At 54.7% G+C, this 22,655-nt stretch overlaps 4 protein-coding genes across 5 annotated transcripts; 3 read left to right on the forward strand and 1 right to left on the reverse strand.

Moving 5' to 3' along the window:
* Positions 1 to 1,395: 1,395 nt before the first annotated feature.
* TPRN (taperin) lies at positions 1,396 to 9,933 on the forward strand. Its single transcript, XM_087704824.1, has 4 exons — positions 1,396 to 3,140; positions 6,892 to 7,054; positions 7,417 to 7,535; positions 8,456 to 9,933. Exons 1-4 carry the CDS (start codon positions 1,467 to 1,469, stop codon positions 8,516 to 8,518), a joined length of 2,019 nt encoding a protein of 672 aa, XP_087560950.1. The 5' UTR covers positions 1,396 to 1,466; the 3' UTR covers positions 8,519 to 9,933.
* A 944-nt stretch (positions 9,934 to 10,877) lies between these two features.
* On the reverse strand, positions 10,878 to 11,539 carry SSNA1 (SS nuclear autoantigen 1). The gene is made up of 3 exons (XM_087704829.1): positions 11,404 to 11,539; positions 11,103 to 11,302; positions 10,878 to 11,010 (listed from the first exon to the last, which is right to left on the reverse strand). Exons 1-3 carry the CDS (start codon positions 11,453 to 11,455, stop codon positions 10,909 to 10,911), a joined length of 354 nt encoding a protein of 117 aa, XP_087560955.1. The 5' UTR covers positions 11,456 to 11,539; the 3' UTR covers positions 10,878 to 10,908.
* A 20-nt stretch (positions 11,540 to 11,559) lies between these two features.
* ANAPC2 (anaphase promoting complex subunit 2) lies at positions 11,560 to 15,777 on the forward strand. Its single transcript, XM_087704822.1, has 12 exons — positions 11,560 to 12,155; positions 12,226 to 12,358; positions 12,457 to 12,622; positions 12,742 to 12,861; positions 12,961 to 13,078; positions 13,171 to 13,352; positions 13,449 to 13,590; positions 13,778 to 13,853; positions 13,993 to 14,196; positions 14,460 to 14,589; positions 14,867 to 15,102; positions 15,367 to 15,777. Exons 1-12 carry the CDS (start codon positions 11,560 to 11,562, stop codon positions 15,577 to 15,579), a joined length of 2,316 nt encoding a protein of 771 aa, XP_087560948.1. The 3' UTR covers positions 15,580 to 15,777.
* A 125-nt stretch (positions 15,778 to 15,902) lies between these two features.
* On the forward strand, positions 15,903 to 21,596 carry LOC106541971 (uncharacterized). Of its 2 annotated transcripts, XM_087704828.1 has the most exons (11): positions 15,903 to 17,034; positions 17,264 to 17,321; positions 17,624 to 17,771; positions 18,094 to 18,156; positions 18,447 to 18,518; positions 18,901 to 18,954; positions 19,536 to 19,586; positions 19,796 to 19,849; positions 20,373 to 20,426; positions 20,879 to 20,917; positions 21,436 to 21,596. In XM_087704828.1, exons 1-11 carry the CDS (start codon positions 16,876 to 16,878, stop codon positions 21,467 to 21,469), a joined length of 786 nt encoding a protein of 261 aa, XP_087560954.1. In that variant the 5' UTR covers positions 15,903 to 16,875; the 3' UTR covers positions 21,470 to 21,596. The 2 variants fall into 2 exon arrangements, with proteins under 2 accessions (XP_087560954.1, XP_087560953.1); XM_087704827.1 differs by having other exon boundaries at positions 17,014 to 17,034; positions 17,264 to 17,771.
* The last annotated feature ends 1,059 nt before the right edge of the window (positions 21,597 to 22,655 follow it).

Consider the following 22,655-nt stretch of genomic DNA (forward strand, 5'->3'; position numbering starts at 1 on the left):
CGGAGAAGGGCGGCATACAAATAATACAATACAATACAATACAATAAACGCTGAAAGGAAAGCTGGGTGTGTTTTGAGAAATAACTGACAGCAATGTTTGAAAAATGGCAGGCAGTTTTATAGATAATTCCTTTTGCAAGGGTATACTTCCAAGTTCATTGCTAATGGCACACAATCAAAGTGAGCAGGGCTTCTTGCACTGCTTCCCCTGCAAGAGAGAGAGAGGGCGAACTCCAATGAAACCGATGGCATTCAATTACAAGTATGTAGCTGAAAGTGAAGTAAGTGCTTGTGGGCTGGATCATAGTCCAGCAGCCTTTCTAAAATTGCACATTGTCAAGGTGCTTGAAATAACCAATTTCAGGATTAAAGATTTGGATTTGGCTCATGTGGGCTGCATGGAGAGATTTCGCTAATAAATGCCATGATCTGGATTGGTGGAAGAGTGCCAGTGGGAAAAAATGTGGAAAAAATAGATGAGCAAATATGGCAGCCTTAAATATAGTTATATAACATGGATAGTTTGCTTCTGGGTGTAGTTTCTTGTGTTTGGGAAATAGGCTGACTCATGGCCCACTGGAACATAGTATATTTAATTAACCAAATTGCCTGGACTCACAACACACCCACCCTAAAAGCAAACTAACTATATTTAAATTTGGCCGGACTGGTCTTGCAGGCAAATTACTGCAGTGTTATACTCGTTTGGCAGCTTTGCATGTATTATGTTAGCTTCTCTAAGAGCGTGTGGAGACGGCCAGACACGGGACGGCGGGGCTTCTATCCTATCGCCTTCAGAAGGGCCACAGGGGAGATTCCGGAGGTGAAAAGGCTGCCAAGTCGCTCCCCGGGAGCCCATTCTTGCCTGACTCCAATTCCCAGAATCCCCAGCTAGCGGGAGCAAGGCTCCCGACCAATCGTTGACGAGTTTCTCCAAAAGACGCGACTCCTGCCCAGTAAGACTTCGCTTGCTCGTGGGAGGGCGGGGCTTCTTCGTGGCTCCTTTGACCTGATTCGACGGAGCGTTACCCTTAGGCCTGCGGGATGTTCTCGCCTAGCGCTACGCCCGAAGCCGCTTCCGCCCAAAGAGCGCCACTAGGTCCCAAGCCCTCAGCAACGAGCGTTCCGCTTACCTAACGGGAAAAAAAAAACACCAATGTGAGACTTCCGCCATAGACTGGGCGGAGCCGTCCCGCCTCCCGTCCAATGAGTGACACTGCCGACCGCGGCTCCACGCTGAAAATCGGCCACGCCCCGAGACGTCGCGAGTGGCTAACCGGGGGGCCGTCCTTCGTGCGCAGAGGCGGGATTCCTCCGCGACAGCCAATCGGATCGGCCGCTCCTCCGGGGCGTCTCCTCTGCGGTCGGTGGGCGGCGCTATCGCCGGCGAGCCCAGGAAGCCGCTGGAGGAGGCAGCGGTGGCGGCGGCGCGGCCGGTCGGCCAGGTGGGAGGCTGCCGGCTGGCCATGAGCGGCCTACGGGAGACCGCGGCGGAGGAGGCGGCGGCCGAGGCGCCGGCCTGGAAGCTGGCCCTTCTGGAGCGGAAGCGGGCCAAACTGGCGGCCGGCATGGGCCAGGGACGCGGCCGCGGCTCTGCTCCGCGGCCCGGCCAGAGCTCCGAGGCGGTCGAGGCGGGGTCGGTGGTGGCCGAGAGCCTGGGCCCGCTGCGGGAGAACCCCTTCATGCGCCTGGAGAGCGAGCGGCGGCGGAGGCGGCGGAGGGGTGCCTGCGAGTTCCCGGTCCCGGCTCCCCCCCGCTCTCCGCCCGCCGAGTCCCCGGCCCTGGCGCAGCTGCTGCAGCTCTACGGGGCCATGCCCGGCATCCGCACCATCCGCGCCGAGAACATCCTCATCATCGAGTCCAGCGACGCGGCGGAGCCCGCGGAAGGCGGCCGTCAGAGGTCCCAGCTGCGAGAGCTGCTCGCCCGGCACGGCCCTCCCGTCACCGAAATCCGCGCGGCCCAAGTGGTCGTCTATGAGTCCGAAGCGCCGCCGCTCGCCGGCCCCGATTCCGGTCTGGTCAGCCGGCTGCTGCAGAAGTTCGACCGCGCGGCCCAAGGCAAAGGTCGAGGAGGCGACGGCCCTGCCCTGACGGTGCCCCCGCCGGCCGGGACCCTCGCTGCCCGCCCAGCCCCGCCGCCCGATGCTCAACGCGCCGGCGTTTTCCTGCAGAAAATCGGCTCCAACTCCTTCGTGGTGAATCCGCGGGGACACCGCCCCCGCCTCCGAGCCATCTCTGGGCTCAGTAATGAGGGTGCAAAGGAGGAGGAGGGCGCTGCTGCCCCTCCGCCTCCTCCTGGCAGTTCCGGTCAGCGCGATGTGGCCTCCACCTCCAACGCCGTGCCATCCTCCGGGAGCCCCACACCTTCCTCTCCGCCAGAAGCTGAGCTGGAGAAGCCAAAGTCCGAGGCTGCCGCTGCCCTTGAGACCTCGCCACAGCCGTCCCCGCTGTCCAGTGCCACTCCGGCCGGCCGAACCTCAGACGGTCCTCCCCGGCCCAGCCCGCTCTTCAGCTCCAGCTGTTCCTTTGAGATCCACCCAGCCCCGAAGCCCGATCTCGATGCCATCCCTGCTCACGACCTCCAGGCGCGTGCCTTGGCCAGCCTGCGGCTCAATTCCCGCAACTCCTTCCTCTTTGTGCCCCATCGGAAAAAGGCGCCTCCTCGGCCCGCCGAGGCCCTTCCCGCTGCCCCCGAGGAGAAGTCGGCAGAGGCTCCGGTGCCCGTGACTTACATAGACGAGGACTTGGTAACAGCCATGCCGCCCTTGAAAGTCTTCAGCCCCAGGCTGGAGGGTTTCCATGTGCCCCGAGAAGGTGCCTTGGCTCTGGAGACGGAGGAGCCTGCCTTGCCCACCTACAGGCCCCTTTCCACTGGCTCCGTTACTCGCACCAACAACACCTTCACCGTAGTGCCCAAAAGGAAGCCCCCCACGGCCGGCCTGGAGCGCTTCAGCAGAGCCTGGCTGCAGGAGGAGGAGGAAGAGGAGCAAAGCCGAAGGGAAGCGCCGATGGGAGCCCTCCCGCAGGAATCGGGTCGGGTCAAAAAACGCTATCCCACCGTCAATGAGATCGAAGTGATCGGCGGCTACCTTTCTCTCAAGAAGTCCTGCATGAGCAAATCGGGCATTCGGCGCAAAAAGGTAAACCAGTTTGACGCCTTTGCTGACCACTCATATTTCAGTTATGCTTCTACTGAATATTTGCAGAGTGCGGAGGTGAGCAGGAATTGGCCCCAAGAGAGCCTTGGCCACTGTTGTGCAACTACCGCAGGGCCTCTCGATCTCATAGGTTCTTTAGGGGGCCTTAGAATGGTGGATTAAGCTGCCTGCATGTGCCCAGGGGAGCATAATATGCCACTGTTCCCCCTCGAGTAGCTGATGGTATAAACAGGCCAGACTTTAACGCGGGCGCAGAGCTAGCCTGTGTGAAATAGCAAACAAGAACTCGGAAAGGTCATCCATCCCTTGTGGATTATTAGGAAGGGGCCCTCCTTGTCCTGGGGTCCTTTGGTCCGGCGCTGTGATTTAGTGGTGGTGGATCCTATCCAAACAAGCATTGTTTATGTTTAGAAAGTTTCTTTTTTTAAAAAAATAGTGACCTTTTAATGCTCTGCTTTTATTGGAGGATAAAGGATTCTCTTGCGGAAAGAGTTATATAGTCTATGCCAGTGTTTCTCAACCTTGGCCACTTGAAGATGTCCGGACTTCAACTCCCAGAATTCCCCAGCCAGCATTCGCTGGCTGGGGAATTCTGGGAGTTGAAGTCCGGACATCTTCAAGTGGCCAAGGTTGAGAAACACTGGGCTATGCACACAGATCAGGGATGTCCTTCAAGGCTGAAGATGACACCAAAGAGATCTGCCGTTGCTGCAGGGCATAGGTGGCTTCCTATCTTTTCACACTGACCTGTTCCGCAACTGCTTAGAAACTGATGGGAGATGCAGGCCGTTCACTTTAGGACTCTTCGACCACCTGGGCCACTGCTAGGTGAATTGTCACTTCCCAAACTCAGTCATGCCCAACCAAACAGAGCCAGTTTCCTTCTGATTCATGCAGTTGCCTCACCATGGGTATGGATTCCTCTCACTGGGTGTGGCAGACGCAGGGTGGGAAAGTGAGGTAAAAGTGATCGAATTATTACGCAATATCCAGGGTCAGGCTGGAGGAGGAGGTGGAGGTAATTATTTATGTATACGTTTCCTTGCAGCTCAAGTTTCCTTTGAGACTTTGCTGCACTGTTTCTTAGCTGGGCTTTTTTTTTTTTGTAAAGAGGTTCCCGCACCCCCCCACCCCCGCCTGCCTCCGTCCCACCTTTTTTCTAAGCAAAACTTTTTTTTATTTTCCATTTTCATAACACATAATAGCATGTATACTATTACATAGCCAATATCATATTGTACTAATTATTAATTACATCAGTTCGTCTTGCCATCAACTCCTGGAAAAAAAAAAAAAGAAAACCAATTATTGGCTCTTCTGCTCTCCATACACCCTATTTATGCCTTATCCACCCCTTTCTTCTGCCCCTCTCCTCCCCCTCCCTACTTCCTTTCTTCCCTCCATCATCCTTTTCTACTCTACTTCCCCTTCCTTTCTCCTTCTCCCCTCTCCTCTTTCCACTCCTTATTCTCCTCCTCTTCCCCCCCCTCACCCTCTCTCCTGTCCCTCTCTTCCTATCTTTCTTCTCTCCCCTGATTCCCACTCTTCCTCTCATTCACTTGGTGTATTTCAGCTTCTAAGCAAACTCCATTCTTTTTTAATGGTGTTTATACTTCCATTTCAATATACATGACATATCTTAGTTTTAAAGAGAAAATAAGAGAAAACAGTATACATGTACAATCATATTATTTTAAAACCTCAAGCCTAATATACTTCCCTCCCTCCCCCCCCAACCTTCCCTCCCCTGACTTCCCAGAACCAATACACTGTATAAATCTTTAACAAAAACAGTTTAAAATATATTTGAAAAAAGAATAAGAAATTAATAACATCTTTAAATTGAACTTAGCTCCGTGCCACCTTTTTGAAGACTAGTGTCATTTTTTTCTTTGTCCTTCAACTGGCTGCCTGTTATGCCCCCCTCCTCCTTTTCCAGCTGTGTGGAAGGGAAGAGCTTCCCCCTGTCCGGCTGAGGTTGCCTTTTATATAAGTCGCCAGAGGGAAACCTGCCTGCCCCCCCCCCCACCTTTGTGCTGCTTCTGATCAGCTCCTGCAAGGCTCTTGTCCCTTACTGGCTCTTGGCTTGGGAACTCAGGCTGCTGTCAACAAAGAAAACACAGGGGCATTGATAGGAGGTCCTGCTGGAAGAAGAACTAGAAGAATGATAAAACATTCCTGGAAATTACTCTTATGCCCACAGGATACCCATTGGCCAGAAAATAACCTGCCGACTTCATTCAAGGAGGACTAGTTTCAAAGAACTTCGGTTAGTTTTTGATGATGATGGTTGCCCTTCTCTTGTCCTCCTTCCTGGAGTTCAAGTAGCCGTTGTAGTTCTTGGCAGGAGCTCTTGTGAAGGAGAAAGAGAGGGGCCGTCCAGAGTCCTCCCAGACTGAGGACGTGCTTGGGCCCAAGACCCCTCTCTCCTGGTCAACTGTCTTAATCTCCAGGCCACCCTGGTGCTTTAAAGTAAAATCTGGTGGACTGGAAGTTGGCCACAGTCAAAGGAGTTTTAACTTGCTTGCTGTTCAGTTTTAATCAATATTTACAGTATCTCTTTTGGGGAGATGCTTTCTGAGTTAGAAAATGTGTGTGTGTGTGTGTGTGTGTGTGTGTGTGTGAGCAAACTTGCCTGAAATGTCTGAAACTTGGATCTCCCCAGTGGCACCTGATCCTGCTCTGCTTGCAGGATCCTTCAGGGTGTTGATTACAGGCCGAAAGACAATCACTTTAAGGGCCTTCTTTCTTGCACAAGGACATTCTGGCATTTTGGCCCAGTGTTGGCTTGCATTTGATTGCAAAATGATGATCCAGGGAGAGATAAATAAGGAAACTCCTGGAAGTAGTGGTGAGAACCAAGGGAAAACTGACTTTTTGCACGGATGATGACAAAATAGTTATCCATTAGACGCTGCAGAGGCTACACAAACCGAAAAGCTTTTTGTATGAATCATTCACAGGCTTTAAGCTCAGTGCCAAGCCTGCTTTCCTCAAGTTCTAGTTCTCTCTTGTGGAACGGGGACATTTGGCCATTGCCATGAGGACCTCAAGACTGCAGCTTGTCAAGTATTTTCCCTAGCTGGAGGACTGGCCTTCTGCTTTTTTTTTTCAATGCTTGAAATTGGATTAAAAAGTTAAATGGGCACAAGTGAGCATTGTAAGCTTCCCTGTTGATGTTTATTTTAAACGAGATTGCTTTTGTTTGGGACACAGTTAATTTATTTTTAAAGTAGCTGCTTTAAAACAAGACTCTTAGTGGCGACAGTGAAGATGATGGGGGGGAGGGGTTCTAAAATGGAGCAAAAGTGATTCGTAGTTTGGCCTAGTGGTTAAGGCACTAGGCTGGAAAGCAGCAAACTCTGAGTTTTGCGCCCTGTCCTATTTGGGTGAACTTTGGGCCAGCCCATCTCACAGAGGATTATGGTTGTGCGGGAAATAGAAGGAGGACGGTGATGTGTTAGATATGCTCACTGCTTCGAATTATTTGTAAAAATAATAAAGGAGGGATATCAATAAATATGGGAATCTGCTGTATCCTCTTGGGAAGCTTCCTGAAGGGCCTCGGTCTGCCTGTTGATTCCCACTGAAAAGCGAGGCTTCGCCTACCTCCTCACCAGTTGACATAGATGGCTACAGAAATCAAAAGTACGGAAGGATTCTTGCTGGAATAAGCTAGAAATTTTGAGACTTGAGGTGGAATTGCAAAGCAGCTTCTTCCTTGTTCCTTCAGATGAAAATATCCTTCAACGAGGCCAGCTTGCAAACCATGTTTGAATATCCATCTGAGGGCTCCTTAATGGTGGAAGAGGAGGAAGAGGAGGAGGAATACGCCACAGAAGTAGATGAGACGCCCGCCTTCCGCATTCCTCGCGCAAACACTGCTGTCAACTCAGGTAAGCCTCTCCTTTTCTACCCTGTTTCAAAACCTTTTGGGTTGAAGCTATGGCAGATTCCCCAGTCATGACGACTCTTTTGGAAGGGGAGTTGGGCAAGGCAATGACACCATTATCCGGTGCTTTCCACATCCAGGAATGGAAGCAGATATTAAGCCCCTGCAGTTAAAGCACCGGCATCCCCAGTTAAGATAGAAGGAAATAAATTCAGGAAGTTGAAACTTTAAACTTCCACCTCCATCTCAGTAGAGATTTTGCAGAGGATGACGACTTTCCACCGTCTGGGATCTCTGCTCGCCCCATCCCATCCTAGTCTTCCCCTCGTGCTTCTACTGACTCTGGGCACTCACCCTTTCTGCTAGGTTTGTCCGGTTACATTCCAAAGCACTCCCTGGGCTTCAACAAGTGGCAGGAGCAACTGCACCAGAAGTTGCCTTCAAGCGTCGGAGCCCTTCCACAGGAGACTGACCAGACGGCCATGGTAAGACTTGGGCAGGCGTGTTTTGTCTTTTTGCCTGCAACTGTGGGGGTGGGGAGGTATCAGTGGGTGGCAGCTTCTTAACGTGCGAACAAAATAAACTTGTCTGCAATAAAGCAGAGGTAGCAGGCAAGGTTCAGAAGAAAACTGGTGCTACAGGTAAGACTTGGCATCAACGTCATTCCAGTTTTAAATGGGTGCCCTTTCTACGGGGCCACAGGGCTCTGCTTTGTTGCATTTCTCTTCTCTGGGACATGGAGTTCCAAGAAGAATTAAATAGGTTGCCTCTCCACAGTAGGGACAGAATAAAACAGGGTGTGTGGGAATCAGCAAGATATCTGAATGACCTGATCTCTCCAAAACAAAGAATAGCTTTCTTCAGAGCCAGATTTAACATTCTTCCCTCAGCACTCCTCCAGGGCAGGTATAAGAGAACACCTACAGCAGAACACGTTTGTATATGTGGTGAAGGAGAAGTGGAAGACAATTCACATGTTCTATTACACTGCGAGCTATACAGAGCTTGTAGGTCTGCACATATTCTCCCCTTATTAGAGAGGTTGCCAGGGAGGGCAGACAATGTTTATCTAGGCTTTCTCCTCCAGGACACTAACCCGGTTACCACGTCTGCAGTGGCAAAGCTCTGTGCTGCTGCAATGTCCATAAGAAAAAAATTGGCTACAGTATAGTACCATCTTGTACCAATTATCTGGACATACCTTTAACAATCTTTGGACCATAATGTTATTATCCGCTTTTAATGTAAATACTTTTAATTATATCTTAATGTTAGTATTTTTAATATAGTGTAAAGACAAATGTATATTGCTGGTCTTTGACCGTAATAAAGATCTATCTTACTGACTTACTTTTCTGGGGGGAAAAAAAAAGCAGCATGGCAGCTACCTTTTGTCTCCCCACAGCTCACCCCTTCTGAAAAAAGCCACCTCTCTGACTTCAGTAGCGAACCTGCCCTCTACTTCTGAGTCCTGAGCGCCGCTGAAGAAATATATCCTTGGCACCTTTGCCCCACCAGGTACCCGGAGAGACAAAGGTGGCGCACGAAGCCAAACTTCTCTTCCCTCCTCAGGTACTGAGATGCCCCGAAGGGCCCCTCACGTTCAAATGCACCTCTCGTTTTGGCAGCTTGGGTTTTTTTTTTGTAACCTGCAGCCTTCCTGTACTGAGAAAACAAACAAGCACCTGAAGTGGCCAGATGCTGAAAGGCCGCCAAATGCTCAGACTGCTGTTGAGCCACTAGGCTGAGCTGCTCCCTCCAGCCAGATGTGCGCAAGGCGGCTCAGCAACGAGCCGCCGCCGAACAAACAAGCAAGCCAGCTGCAACCCAACGGAAAATATTGTCTCGGGGCTCCCCTTGGGGAAATCGTGTTCCAAACACTTAGCGGAAGTGGCCATTGGGTTTTTCAGCTGGGCAAATGATGACAAACACTGCTGCCTTTAATAGACTAACTGTACTAGTGGACTCTTGTTACTTTTAAATGGAAACTCCAGTTCCCCAAAGGGCCAATTGCAAATAGGCGCCCTAACCTGTTGCTTGCAGTTCTGTGACCAAACCGTGCAGGAGCTCAGCCGGTACAGCGGTCTCTTAGATGCATCTAGCGGCAACTGGAATCCTGTAGAAAGTTGGCAATTGGTGATCCTTGTAGTCTTTTTTTTTTTTTTGAGCCTCACACGTTTTCCTTGCCAGATCCAAAGTGTTGGTAACCAAGGCTTTCAGAGTTCCTGTGTCTGCATGAAGCTCTGGGTCAGGGGGCCAATCCTTCACCCGCGGTGCCACTTAAGTGCTGCTTCGCTGCTGGGGGCTCTTCCCCTGCTCAGCTCTTAAGAGCCAAGTTTTTCAGCTCAAGCCTGAATCTTGGGAGAAGGGACGGAGGCTCCTGGCCCTCCGATCCTTCCTCTCCAAAGTACAGCGATAACCTTTTTGCCGTCGTATTTTCCAGAAAGCAGCTGGTCGGATCCTCTGAAGGATGATTATTTTTCTGATTAATTGGCCAGCACTGCATTCAGGTTGTGGAAACCAGAGTAAAAACACTGTCACTAGCATTTCAGTAACACTCCAGGCAAGAGCCGGATGTTGTGTTTTGTGTCCGGGGCTCAGCCACGCGGAGGAGCCTCCTGTGACGAAAGGACCGCGTTTTAAGCCTCCCGGAGACTAGTTGTGCGTCTTCTTTCTCTTTAGTATCTTAAATCAAAACAAGTTAATTCACTCTTGTATGTTTTGCACTTAATTGTTTATTAATGGAGGAAGCTGGGGCTTTGATCTTACACTCCGCTGGGTCCTCCGCTGGAGGAATGAATCTGCTGTACACGTTCCTCTTCCGCCTTTGAATGGTGTCACTTTGGGCTCCCCAGGTTCATTAAACCACACAAGTGATTTCTTCATGATTGCCGTTGAGTGATTTATTTGGCTGTTTTGTGCAGCTGGTATATCTGTGTGTGCAGAATTGCAACATGAACCTGCAGCGAGATCCCCGCCTGACCAACTTTAACCTTCAGATTCCTGTAGCATCTGCCCCTTTTGCTGGATCCATGATCAGGGGAGCTGGGGAAGCAGAGAAGGCTGGAGGGAAAGGAAGCTGAACGGCGGAGACAAATCTCTATTCGCTAGGCAAAACTAACCAGGCTTCAGGTGTTCTTCAGGCCAGGCCCACTTGTAGGCAGAGCAAACAGCAGGCAGGGAGGATGCCTACAGAGGAGCCTTCCTTGCTGTTTGCATTTACCTGTGCTGCCAGGACGGCTGTAGCTACAGCTTCCACCTCCTCTACCTGTCCCTTCGCTCTCCCTGCACTGCAGGAGCCTCTCGCTGTTTCCAAGTCAGCTGCAGGGCCGGAGACGCCAGGGGTGTGTATGTTGCATCAGTCAAAGGTAGCACCAATTCCCCTTCAGAGTTCAGGGTTGCCTCAAACTGAGATGGGCAGCAAATACATTTCAAAATAATAAATAAGGCCACGTCCCTTCTAAAGACCTGGACGGCTGGGTGTCCCAAAGAAAGCCAGGCAACGGGGCCACCAGTGATGCAGCTGCTGGGAGCCCCTCTCCCCCTTGCTGCCCACCTGCTTCACAGTGAAGGGGGTTGCAAAAGGGCCCAGGGGACCCTGAAAGGCCCATGCCCCCCTGTAAGGAGCCAAGGTGGCGCAGTGGTTAGGGTGCAGTACTGCAGCCACTTCAGCTGACTGCTAGTTCTGCAGTTCGGTGGTTCAAATCTCACCGACTCAGGTTGACTCAGCCTTCCATCCTTGCTATTGCTAAACCTTATGCCCCCCCCCCAATTGAAAGCTGCAGGAGAGTCTTTTGAGAAATCCAAGAAAATTTTTATTTGGTGGTCCCCGCTTCCCCCCCCCCCCACCAGACCCCCTCAGCTGTCCTTGGCGGGGAGGCTCTTGGACTCGGTGGCTTTGGCCAGGTTCCCGGCTTCCTTCTTCAGCACGTTAAGCAGCGTCTGCGAGCTTTCCAGGATCTGGGGAGGGAAAGGGCGCCTGGTCAGGCCGGGCCGCGGCGGGAGGAAGGAGGGCGGGCGCGGGGAGGCTGGGGGCGGCCGGGCTCTCTCACCTTCATGTAGGCCGCCTCGGTCTCGGCGATGGTCTTGTCGAACTCGTTGCGCGAGGCCATCTTGTGGGCCAGGGTCTCGTTGATGCGGGCCAGGCGCTCGGTCAGCTGGCGGAGGTCGCCCTGCAGCTTCGCCTTCTCCTCCTCCTCCTGCCGGATCTGCCGGCTCAGCTCGTCCCGCTTGGCGCACAGCTCCTCGATGCCTGCGGGGGGCGCCGCTCAGGGCTCAGGGACCCTCGCCTCGAGCCCCCCCCCCCAACAACCCCCGCTCCTACCCCCCCCACGCTCCCCCCCAAAGCCTTACACTTGACCAGCTCGTTGTTGTAGCTCTGCAGCGCCGCGCCTTGCTGGGTCATCGCCGCCACCGCTCTCTCCGCCCGGCCGCCTTCCCGCCCGGCGGCTCCGCCTTCTCCTCTTCCTCCTCCTCCAACGGCCGCCTTCCCGCCCGCCGGCCCGCGCGATGGAGCTCTCGGCCGCCTGGCACGCCCTCAGCACCGGCCTGGTGCCGGCCGCCGCGCTGGGCCTGGGTGCGGAGGGCGCCGGGCCGGCGGCGGCGGGCGAGGAGCTGCGGGCGGCGGCGTCGGTGCTGGCGCGGCACGGGCTGCTGGCGGCGCTGGAGGAGTGGCTGCTGGAGGTGCTGCAGCGGGACTTGCAGGCCCGACTAGCGCCCGAGTTCTGGGGCCGGGCCGGCGGGGAGCCCCCGTGCTCGCGGCGACTACTGGAGGCTTTCGGGCTGCTGCGCCGCCGCCTGGAGCCCTACCTGCGCGGCCTGGGCTTGCTGGAGGAGTGGGCGCGGCCGGCGGGGCGCTGCTGCCCGGGCGGCCCGCGCGAGAGAGCCGGAGCCCTGCTGCGCGCCGTCCTCTTCTTCGCGCCCCCCGCAGACTTCCGCGAGGCCGTCCGCCGCTTCTACGGCCGCAGCTTCCGCATCTACATGCGGCAGCGCGGCGGCGGCGGCGGGGCCGAGGAGGAGGCGGGCGGCGGGGGCTGCGGCTGCGGGGAGGAGCGCTGCTGGTGCCCGCTGGCCATGGAGCAGTTCCAGCAGCTCAACGCCATCCTGTAAGTAGCGGCGGGCGGGGGTCGGGAGCGGGGCCGGCGGGGCCGCTGAGCGGGGCCTTTCTCCCCGCAGCCACGAGCTGAACCTGCTGGAGCGGGTGAGCGCCGACGCCGTGACCCACGTGCTGCACGGGATGATCGAGGAGCGCGTGGAGTGGCGCTGCCGGGGCGAGTACGAGCGCTCTTTCCTCGGCGAGTTCCAAGAGGTGGGCGGGCGAGGGGCGCCGCGGGGAGAGGGGCGAGGGGTCTCCCGGCCCCGCCGACCCTCCTGGCTAAGGGCCGGCGCCTTCCGTGCCCTCCCCAGTGGATCGAGAAGGTCATCGGCTGGCTCAGCAGGGTCTTCCTGCAAGACAGCACCGGGGCATCCCTGCCCAGCAGCCCCCTGAAGCGCTGGCGGTGCCACGTCCAGAGGTTCTTCTACCGCCTGTATGCCAGCATGCGCATCGAGGAGCTCTTCAGCATCATCCGCGGTGAGCCCCTGTGGGAGCCGCTGAGCGTCTGACCCAGAACAGGGCAACCCCCTCCCCTCCAAAATGCCCAGCGCTGGGTGCCCTTCCTGAGCCTCCCTCCTCCCGGGTTTCTGCTACAGATTTCCCGGAGTCGAAGCCTGCAGTGGAAGACCTGAAGTATTGCCTGGAAAGGACCAATCAGCGGCAGCAGCTCCTGACCTCCCTGAAAAGCGCCTTGGAACTACGGCTCCTCCATCCCGGTGGGTGACGGCAAGGCCCTTCCTTCTACCCAGCGTTTCCTCCCTGAGGGAGTCTGGCATCTAGACCCCCCTTCCTCCTCCTCCTCCTCTCTGTTTCAGGGGTGAACACTTCGGACATCATCACCCTCTACATCTCAGCCATCAAAGCCCTGCGGGAGCTGGACTCCTCCATGGTCATCCTGGAAGTGGCCTGTGAGCCCATCCGGAAATACCTGAGGTGAGGAAGAGGGGCTGGTGGGCCTTCCCTGATGTGATGTCGGGGTGACTGGCTCTAGTTTGGGTGGTTCACCATCGGCCGCTCCCCCACAGGACCAGGGAGGATACTGTGCGGCAGATTGTGGCAGGCCTGACGGGGGATGCTGAAGGATCGGCTGACCTGGCCAATGAGCTCTCCAAAGCTGACCCGGTGACGCTGGAGAATGGCCAAGAAAGCGAGGACGAGGGGTCCGAACCTGAGGACTGGGTGCCCGATCCGGTCGATGCCGATCCAGGTGAGTTGAGGCTGCGGTTGGAAGACACCAGTGGGAGATGGGGACCGGGTCTGTGATGCGTCTGGTCTCTGCCCACACGCCCCCCCCTCCTACCAGGGAAGTCCAGTTCCAAGCGCCGCTCCTCGGACATCATCAGCCTGCTGGTGAGCATCTACGGCAGCAAGGAGATCTTCATCAATGAGTACCGCACTCTGCTGGCTGAACGCTTGCTGCATCAGTTCAACTACAGTGCCGAGAGGTGAGGCCCAGGAGATCCCGCAACTGAGGCAGAGCCGGCCGAGGCCTCCCTTTGCTCTGCTGCAGCCGGCCGGGGATTGTGGGGCAGGTGGAGCCTCTCTGCCGTTGCCAGCAGAGAGTCTCCTCTGCAGAATGGGAGCAGCAGAGGCCTTGGCAACAGCCCTTCCTCCTCCTCCTTCTCGCTTCAGGGAGATCCGAAATGTGGAACTGCTGAAGCTGCGCTTTGGAGAGGCCCACATGCACTACTGCGAGGTCATGCTAAAAGTAGGTGCTCCCCATAGAGACGTTGCCAGACCACCCGGGTCCCTCCGAAGGCTGGTTTAACTCGGCTCACAGAAAGGCCCCGTTGCGGCCTGGCCAGCTGAGCTCGGCTGCCCCCGTTCCTTCCATCCCTCCCACGCAGGACATGGGGGACTCCAGGCGCATCAATGCCAACATTCGTGACGAGGAGCAGAAGCTGCCTGAGCAGGAAAGGCCCCCCTTCAGCCTCGTGGCCATCATCCTCTCCAGTGAGTTCTGGCCCGCGTTGAAGGAGGAGAAGCTGGAGCTCCCAGGGCAGATCAAGGAGGCCATGGAGGCCTACGCTAAGAAGTACGAGAAGCTGAAGGTAGGCGAGTCCTCCGTCTGCAGGAAGCTCAGCCATGGGCCTCTTCTGCAGCTGGCCACGGAGGAGGCCGCCTGTTTCTCCTCCGGGTACAGCCTAGCTCCCTTCTAGGATTCGGCTCTTCCTTCCTTGCCATCTCCCTTCGCCCAGGACACCCTGCCATGTTCTCCCGTGCGGAACAAGACGTGTGGCGGTTGGGGCGCCGGCCAGGAGCTCCTGGTCCTTCAGCTGAGTAACCGTAAATCTCTTCGGTGGCTCCTTCGCAGGCCATGAGGACCTTGAACTGGAAGCATCACCTGGGCTTGGTGAACCTAGAGGTGGAGTTGGCAGACCGCACGCTCTCCCTGTCTGTGTCGCCAGTGCACGCAGCCGTCATCCTGCACTTCCAGGGCAAAAGTAGGTCTCCCTGAAAGCCTCTGGCTTCTGCCCTCCAGTCTTCCGTGGAAGGGCCCGCAGATACGTATGCGTACGTGCACAGGCGTGGGTCATACGTGGCAACCGGGGGAGGGACGCATTTGGCAGCGTCGAGGTGGATGAAGGGGAGGTTTCCTACCAGGAGGTCCTCCTTGGGCCTCTCTACGCGAAGTGCTGCCTCCGCCCCGAAGCCTTGGCTCCCCTCCTTGGGGAGCCTTCCTTATGGGGGCATTAAGCAGGGTGGGTGCCTCCTTTGCAGGCACCTGGACCTTGGAGGAGCTGAGTGAGGCTCTGAAGGTGCCTGCGGCCTCCCTGCGGCGCAAGATGACCCTCTGGCTGCAGCAAGGGGTGCTGCGGGAGGAGCCCCCAGGGACCTTCACGGTGATCGAGGAGGAGCTGAAGGACCAGGGCGAGAAGGTGGTGCTGATCGATAGCGACGAGGAGGGGGATTCAGCCATGGCCTCCCAGGCGGACCAGAAGGAGGAGGAGCTGCAGGTGCTCATCTGGGGAAGGAGGAGGCCTCCCTGAGTGGCCCAGGACTCACCATCCTGGCTAAGGAGGGGAACCCTGAGAGCATCTGGGCTCTGAGCACTAGCCCTCGGTTGAGTGACCCACCCTTGTCCAGCACAATGGTAGCCTTCCCGCTGAGGGCTGGCTGGATCCCAGAAGCACCTGAGCCAGAGCCCAGCTTTGTTCAGCCACAAGCGTTCTAACCTTTGCCTTCGTCCTTCTTTCTGTGTCCTCGTGTCCCCTTCACAGCTCTTCTGGACCTACATCCAGGCCATGCTGACCAACCTGGAGAGCCTCCCCCTGGAGCGCATCCACAGCATGCTGAAGATCTTCGTGATGACGAGCCCCATGGTGGCCGAGATCGACATCCAGGAGCTGCAGGCCTTCCTCCAGAGGAAGGTCCAGGACCAGCAGCTCGGCTTCTCGGGGGGCGTCTATCGCTTGCACAAAAGCTGCAACTGATCTGTCCGTTCCGGGTGGCTTGACAGGTGTGGGCCACCCTCAGACTCTGGCCCGTGGTGCTACCTTGCTTCGCCTTGGTGCATGTGGCCATGGTGCGTGTGTGTGTGTGTGCGTGTGTGTGTCTGTGCAGCCCAAGGGGCTGCAGCAAAACATTTATTTTGGTGGATTTCCTGGTTCATAATAAAGTGGCTTCTGTGAGCCATTGGTACTGTGATGTATTTTTTCTCCATGAATCGGGCTGGCTTTCTCCCCCTGGCAACTCGGTTCCTTGCCAACATTTCCCTTCAGCCCCTCTGCAGAGTCTTTTGGGGAGAGCCATGGCTGGGGTGGTTAGCGGGAGGGGCCTCTCTCCCTTCCTTGCCCACCTGGGGTGGGTTTCCTACCACATCCTTCTTGCCAATGAGTACAGCCTCTTCACTGACGTGATACCGGGAGAGGTGGGGAAAGGAACGAAGCTCTGGGCAGCTCCCTTTGCCAAGGGCCGTGGTCTCCCCCTCCTGTCCCCCTCTCTGGGGAATCCCAGGAGCTAGGGTGTGGTCCCCAGGAGGCCGGTGGCTCTGGGAAGGAAAGGAAACCGTCAGCGGTTCTCTTGGTTGACATGACTATCAGCAAAGCCGCCTTTTAAGTCCCCAAATGCCTGTCACCAAGCACCGGCCTGGCCTGGCAGGAAGGCCGAAAGGAATCGGATGCTGGGGAGATGGAGAGCTCTCGAAGGCAGTTGATGAAGGAGAACCGGCTGCCCTGGAGGACTTGTGGTGAGGGACTGAGGCAGCTTTCTGAGGCTTCCTTGGGAGGAGGAGGAGGAGGGGGACTGCTTGCAGCTGGGCTGGAGAGAGGCCCATTGGCTGGCCAATGTTCTGGGACCTTGTGAGGTCACAGAGACTCTTGGATTTCCTGTCTAGCTGGGGGCCTGGCATGTTTTCAGGGCTCCTGGGAATGGTGAGAGGTTGGGCTCAGAGCTCCAGGATGCAACCAGCATGCCTGTTCGTTGTAAGCGTCCTCTCCTTAGCTTCATGTGAGTAATGGAGCTGATCATCCAACTGGGGTTTGGGGCTGGGAAGAAAGCCTGGGGACAGACATGCTGCAAAGGATTTGGGCTTTAAATCTGGGTGTGCTTGTAACCCCGGTAGGCATCAAAATGTGAGATATCTGTAAGCAGCCCACAACTGGAGGGGGAGACAAACGCACAAAATATAGATGTGTGTGTGTTAAGGATCACCATGGGAAGAACACAGGCCAAATCTCCTGCATCCATTTTTGCATTCAGAATTCTTCTTCTGTTGATTTGCAGTGAGAATGAGCAGGGTAGAGGCCTCAAGAGATCATCTAGCCAGTTTCCACCCAAAACATAAAAAGAAAATAACTGCCTCTCCGAAAGATGCCTTGAAGGAGGAGGAGGAGGAGGAGGAGGACAAAGGATTCAGAGAGCAGATTGTTCGAAGGGCCGTGAGGAAGGTCAGCCTCTTGGAGCACTCGCTGTTAAATGTCCCCTATGGCAACCTGATTTGGGGGGCCATGGCGGCTGCACCCTTTGAATCTCAGTGCTCCCAAGTGGGCAAGTAACAGCCCCCCCTCCCTGTGCTGTGGGGGTGACAGAAGAAGAGACCTGGAAGAAGGGAAGGGACCTAAAATGCAAATCCTGCCTCAGCGGGGGGCCTGGTATGAATCTCTGCTATCCCAACAGTATCCCGAAGACGCGGAAAAGCACGTGGAAGCTAGCCACCGGCAAATCTCCATCCCCAGTAAGGGCTTCTCCCTCCTGTCTGTGATTTGGGGAGGGAGGACTTTTGCACCCCTTCCTGTGGCCTGGGGAATTGGATGTGGCTTTGCTCCTACATTTGGAGGAGTAGGAATAAGAGTGGCTTCCCCCCCCCTCTGAGAACCAAGAAGAGAACTCACTGGGAGGGCAGGAAGCGGCCTCGGAGGACACTTTCTGTCTCTTGCTGCCCCCAAGTGCAGAGAGGACATCCGTCCACAGAAGAATTGGAGGGGGGAGAGGGTGTCCCTCCTGCCCCTGATTGTGCTTCTCTCCGCGTGCCTTCAGCGGACAAAGCCGAGGGCAGCTGTCCTGAAGTGCTGGCCAAAGGGACCCTGGCAGTGATTGTGGCCGCCTTGGCCTTCCTGGGCTTCTTCTCCACTTCGGTCCTTCTGGTGGTGGCCGTCTGCATCTTACGGATAATGGATAAGCAAAGGTGAGTCTCGCAGGCCGGAGGGAAGGCCTGGCCTCTTCTGGTCGCCGGGTCTCCATCCTTCTGGCCTTGCCGACCTGCTGCAGGAGCCGCCTAGGGGCCGGAAGCAGCCAGATCTTCCCGGGGCTCTGCAGTCACTGCAAGCAGATTCCACCGCCCTGCCCTTTGCCCTCCCTCCTGGCTCTGCCGGAGGACCAAAGGCTTCCCAGGTGGAGAGGGTGAAGCAAAGCCTGCCGGCCAGAGGATTAATCTCACGGCCCAGAGTTGCTCGGTGCCTCAGTCTCACTCCCCAGTGTTTTTCTGCCTTTTCTCTGTTTCTCTCAAGGAAAACCGGGAAGGAAGGGAAAAACGGTTACCCTTCTTCCAGGAGGACCCTTCCTCCTATCCCGTAAGTGAATCAGACCAAGGGTGTGTCTGTGTGTGCAACGTGTGTGTGTTGAGATCTGGGTAGTCAAGGTTGAGCAACTGAAGTTGTGGGGTGTTTCAAGTGCAGTCTCATCTAAACATGAAGGAAACGGATTGGCCAGCTGAGGGTTTTGTCTGCTCAGACACCTGGTCCTTGCCTAAAGCTTGGTCTGATGCTTTTTTCTCCCCCAGGCCTCAGGGAGGGAGGGAGGGAGGGGAAGTGTGTGCCACAGATGGACGCAGGCCCCTTACATTCTTGCCCTCCACTTGCAGACCTCCCCGCCCAGAGCGTACGTACATGGCCATGAAGCCCCAGGGCTCGGATCGCCTCCATCCAGCCACCCCGTGAGTAACAGCCCTGGCATTGGCCTCAGAGGAGCCTGGTTTTAAGAGGATCTTCCTTTATAGCCCAGACACTATTAGCAACTATTTCAGTGTGGAGTTTGGCCACCGGGTAGTCTCCAAGGGACAGCTTTAAAGCTACCGGGGAGAATGTTTTGCAGAAACCAAGGAGGTCTTGAAAGGGTCTATTAGCACAATTAATTTTGGGCACATGGCTTTAATCAGGAGAAATGTATTTAGCTGATTCAGAAAACAGCCAGAGCTCTTGACTGCTCCCCCCCCCCATGTGGGATTTGGGTGCTTAATTCAAGGGTGGGGTGAGGTGGGAGGAGATGGGGCCCCTTTCTCTGCTGGAGCACTGAAGCCCATTCTTGTCGCCCCTCAGGAATACCACAGAGGATGCCTACCTGAGTGTCAGTGAGCTGAATCCTGGTCCCAGGTGGGTCATGGAGAGAAGATGGGAAGGGAAAGGATGCCCTGGAAAAAGAGCATCTCTTTTGGCAACTCCTTCAGGGCTGTTTTTATGTCTTGTTTGGGCTTCTCAAGGCGAGAAATGCTGTTTTAACAGGAGACAAATATATAGAGAAAGGGCTTGCTTGGAGGTAAAGTTGTGCTCTCTGACCCTATTTGGGGATCTTGTGAGGCACTAGTGAGGAAAAGGCCTTCAACCCCTTTCAGAACCGAAGGAGGCTCGCTCTCAATGTGCCCTGGGGCCACTGCTGAGAAGCAGAGCACCTTTTGGCTTCTCTTCGCACCATGAAAAATCAGGCGCTGCAGCCTTTTTTGAAGGAGCGAGGAGGTTAGGAGTGGATGGTTTCTCGCTCAGGCCAAGTTCTTTTCGCCCAGCAACCATTCTCTCCAGTCTCAGCTTCCTCCACTTCCACTTAAAGGAATGGCAGTCAAAGTTAGAGTTAACCAACGATCACGAGGGTGCCTTCTCTGCTAAGCCAGAAGCACCAGTGGTCATGTGGAGGTCCAGCTCCAGCCAAATGGCCATTCCTTGTGTGCTTTTCGTTTCAGGACCCGTCAGAAACTCCACTACCAGAATGTGAGCGCGTCATCGCCACCCAAGTAAGTAGGAAGAAGGCAGGGTGGGGCTGGGAAAACAGGGAGGGTGGGTGGGCTTGCCCTGGGCAGAATGTATTTGCTCTTTAAAAGCCAGGGGCAGGTTCTTCATCTGGGCTTAGGATCCTTTTGGCGGATGCTCTCTAGGTAGCCCAGGCCTTGCGGTCCGTCCCCCTCTCTCCTTGGCTTCTGCAATCATTTCCTTCTGCTTCCAGGGCCCCCACAGAGAAGGAGTACATGACTCCCGACAAGGTGCAGCCCTTTTCAAGGTGAGTGTGAGGGATCTAGGATGAAGCTTTAAATTCTTTGATAAAAGAGGTGACAATTAAAGCCATGCCTGTCCTATTTAGAACCTCCTTTAACAAGGGATCACGTGAGCTGACCTCGTGTAGAAGAAACTGGAAATTTTTACTAAAAAATGCTCAGTGTTTCATTTTTTATCAATGTGCCTGACCCCTTAAGAAAAGCTTGTCTGCATGCACACTTATACCTGTGAGCTACCAGGTAAACTTCCTGTGTGTTCTGCTCCTGAGGAGCCTGTTTGCATCTGGACTTTGCAGTTGGAACTGGCAGTATTAGCTACAACTAATACTAATACTAACTACAACTAATACAAGCTACAAGAACCTCCGTGTCCGGTAGCTGCCCATCAGTAGGTTTGTCGGTGGGCTGGGAAGGAGGAACAGAAGTGAGAGAATTGTAGTTTGGACATCTCGAAGGCACCTTGGCTACCACCAACACCTGGGTGCCTGGTTGACTGCTCTCATCCAGCAGGATCCATCTGTATTTCAGCCCTCCCTCGGTAAAGAAGTACGTGACCGTGGAAGAGCCAGGCCCTACACCTGTGTAAGTTTTGTGGGATGAAAGGAGTGTTCCCTTTTTTGAGCTCTTCCTCCTGCAGAGACCTAAAAGGAACTATTTCGTTGTATACCTGATGTACAATGACAATCAAGGCTATGTAACTACTACTACTAGCAATTAGATGCCCGGGGGAATTGTAGCATGGCCATGTCAACTGAGGCCAAGCAGAAAAGGGGCTTTGCGCCTGAATGTCATCTCTGTGAACCTTTAGCCAGTGATTAAAGAGCAGCTAGAGTTTTGGTAACTGATCAGAAGAAAGAGGTGGTCCCCTGCTCACTCCCAGCCTCTTTGCAGCTGCTGAGCTGCCCCCCCCCCCTTTGCTGCCCAAGGGAAGGAGACAGGAAGCTCTCGGCTTTCCTATCCCAGATATTTCGAGAAGTCCTGGTTATTTAGCACCTTTCCTAATAGGATGCTCTTTACCATTCTTTCCTTCTCAGAACGGGAGGCTCTCCAGAGATTGGGACGACACCTCCAGGGTAAGTTAGCACTTCCTGGGACTGTGGGAGGTGGGCAGGCTGGATCAGCTGTTTTGTGTGGAAATGTTTCCCCAAATATGTTCCTACTTGACCCAAAATGGTAAGAGGGAAACTTAGATTTCAGGAGACAAAGCGTTGGGGAGAAGAGGGTAGACTTGTACAATCATGCCTTTAAAAGCCATAAAGAAGGGAAAAGCCATGCATCTAAGCTTCACATCTGCATTAATGGGATCTGAACTGGGCAGAACTGGTCAGGAAAGGGAACTTGATGGTGTAGTGGACAGCTTGAAGGAAATGTCAATCTAGCATGCAAATTTGTTTGGAACCATTATAAGTGGAGCTGAAAGGAGAACTGTCCCTGTATTGGTGTAAATCTTTGCTGAAAGCATTTTATGCTGTTCTGTTCCCTTAAAATCATTCTGTCCACCCACCAATCTTGTGTGTAAAATATGTCCTGGAGTGTTAAAAAACAGGCAACGTATCATACTGGCTTGTTTTTCCATCTCATTGTTTAACAGACACGACAATCACATTTACGAACAAGTGGAATAGGAGACTCATCCCGAAGATGGGCTTTTGCGCCGTATGAACTTTTCCTCGGAGTCCTTGGGCTGTGAAGTGGCTCCTCTCGCAGGAACCACAGGGACCCCCCTTTCCTATTAAACCGTGCTTTAATTCCTCGTCGGTTGATTTTACTGTGTGTTCCATAGATAGAACCCGTTTGTTGTGAGAAGCTTGGCTTGGCGTGTTCTAAAACGTTGCATTTTGCCTCCCTCCAAAGAAAAATTCTGATCCTTAGTGCAATTTTAATGTGAGGATTAAAAAGCAACATGTTCCTAAAATATACTGTATTGCAAGGAAAAAAGTGCAGCTTTATTAAGTTGGAAACTGAGCTACGGTACATAATCCTGAAAGGACTAGCGGAGTGCTGATCACTGGCAGTCTCCTCCTGGCTCTTCCTGGCCCAGGCTTTGGCCTCTGCCCAGCTGGCATCTTCATCGCTTTCTTGGCAGGGGACAATGGGAATACAGTTGGGGAACCCGGGAAGGGGAGGACATGGTTGGAGAGGAGGATCTCCAGGCAGGCCTGGGACTTGCTTTCACCGGCAGCAGTTGACAGGAAAATCAGGGTGCTTCAAGGCGGCTGAGGCCTGTTTACAGCCCTGGGTCTCCATTGTGGAGGATGCTGTCAGCTGCCCTAGAGGCGTTGCTAAGGCAACGGAGCCCCGTTGCTAAGGAGCGGCTTGTTTACGGCGTCCACCGCAACCGTCACGCCGACAACGCAGTGCGCGGGGAGCTTGCGCTCTTAACGTAGTCGCCGTAGTGAACAGGTTCTCGCGCCTACATTCGCGCGGGTATTTTTCCCCCTACGACCGTTTTGCTAGGAGACGCCTCTCGGCCGCCAATTAGAGGTCTCCGTCAGTCATTCAAATCATCCAATAGAAGAGGCTTCTTCGGGTTTTTTTCTTCTTTCCCCGTTGGTAGGCGGCACGGAGAAGCAACGCGAGGAGGAGGCGGAGTCTCGGGCGACCGTTGTAACGTTCCAATAGAAAATTCGAGGGAGAACGTCCTCGCGCTAAAAAAAACCGTTCAAGCGCGGGGAGGTATTCGATCAAGACTGGCATCTCGAGCGCCCAATCCCTAGGGCAGCTGGAGCATTTTCGCCCAATCATCATCAGCAAGACGGATGACGGGGAAGGTGGAATGAGAGGGAGACTACGCAGCTCCGCCCCCTTTCT

Source organism: Thamnophis sirtalis, unplaced genomic scaffold (genome assembly GCF_051295495.1).
Source record: "Thamnophis sirtalis isolate CommonGarterSnake01/CBP01778 unplaced genomic scaffold, rThaSir2_p1.2 scaffold_2, whole genome shotgun sequence".
In the NCBI taxonomy this organism is placed as follows: Eukaryota; Metazoa; Chordata; class Lepidosauria; order Squamata; family Natricidae; genus Thamnophis; species Thamnophis sirtalis.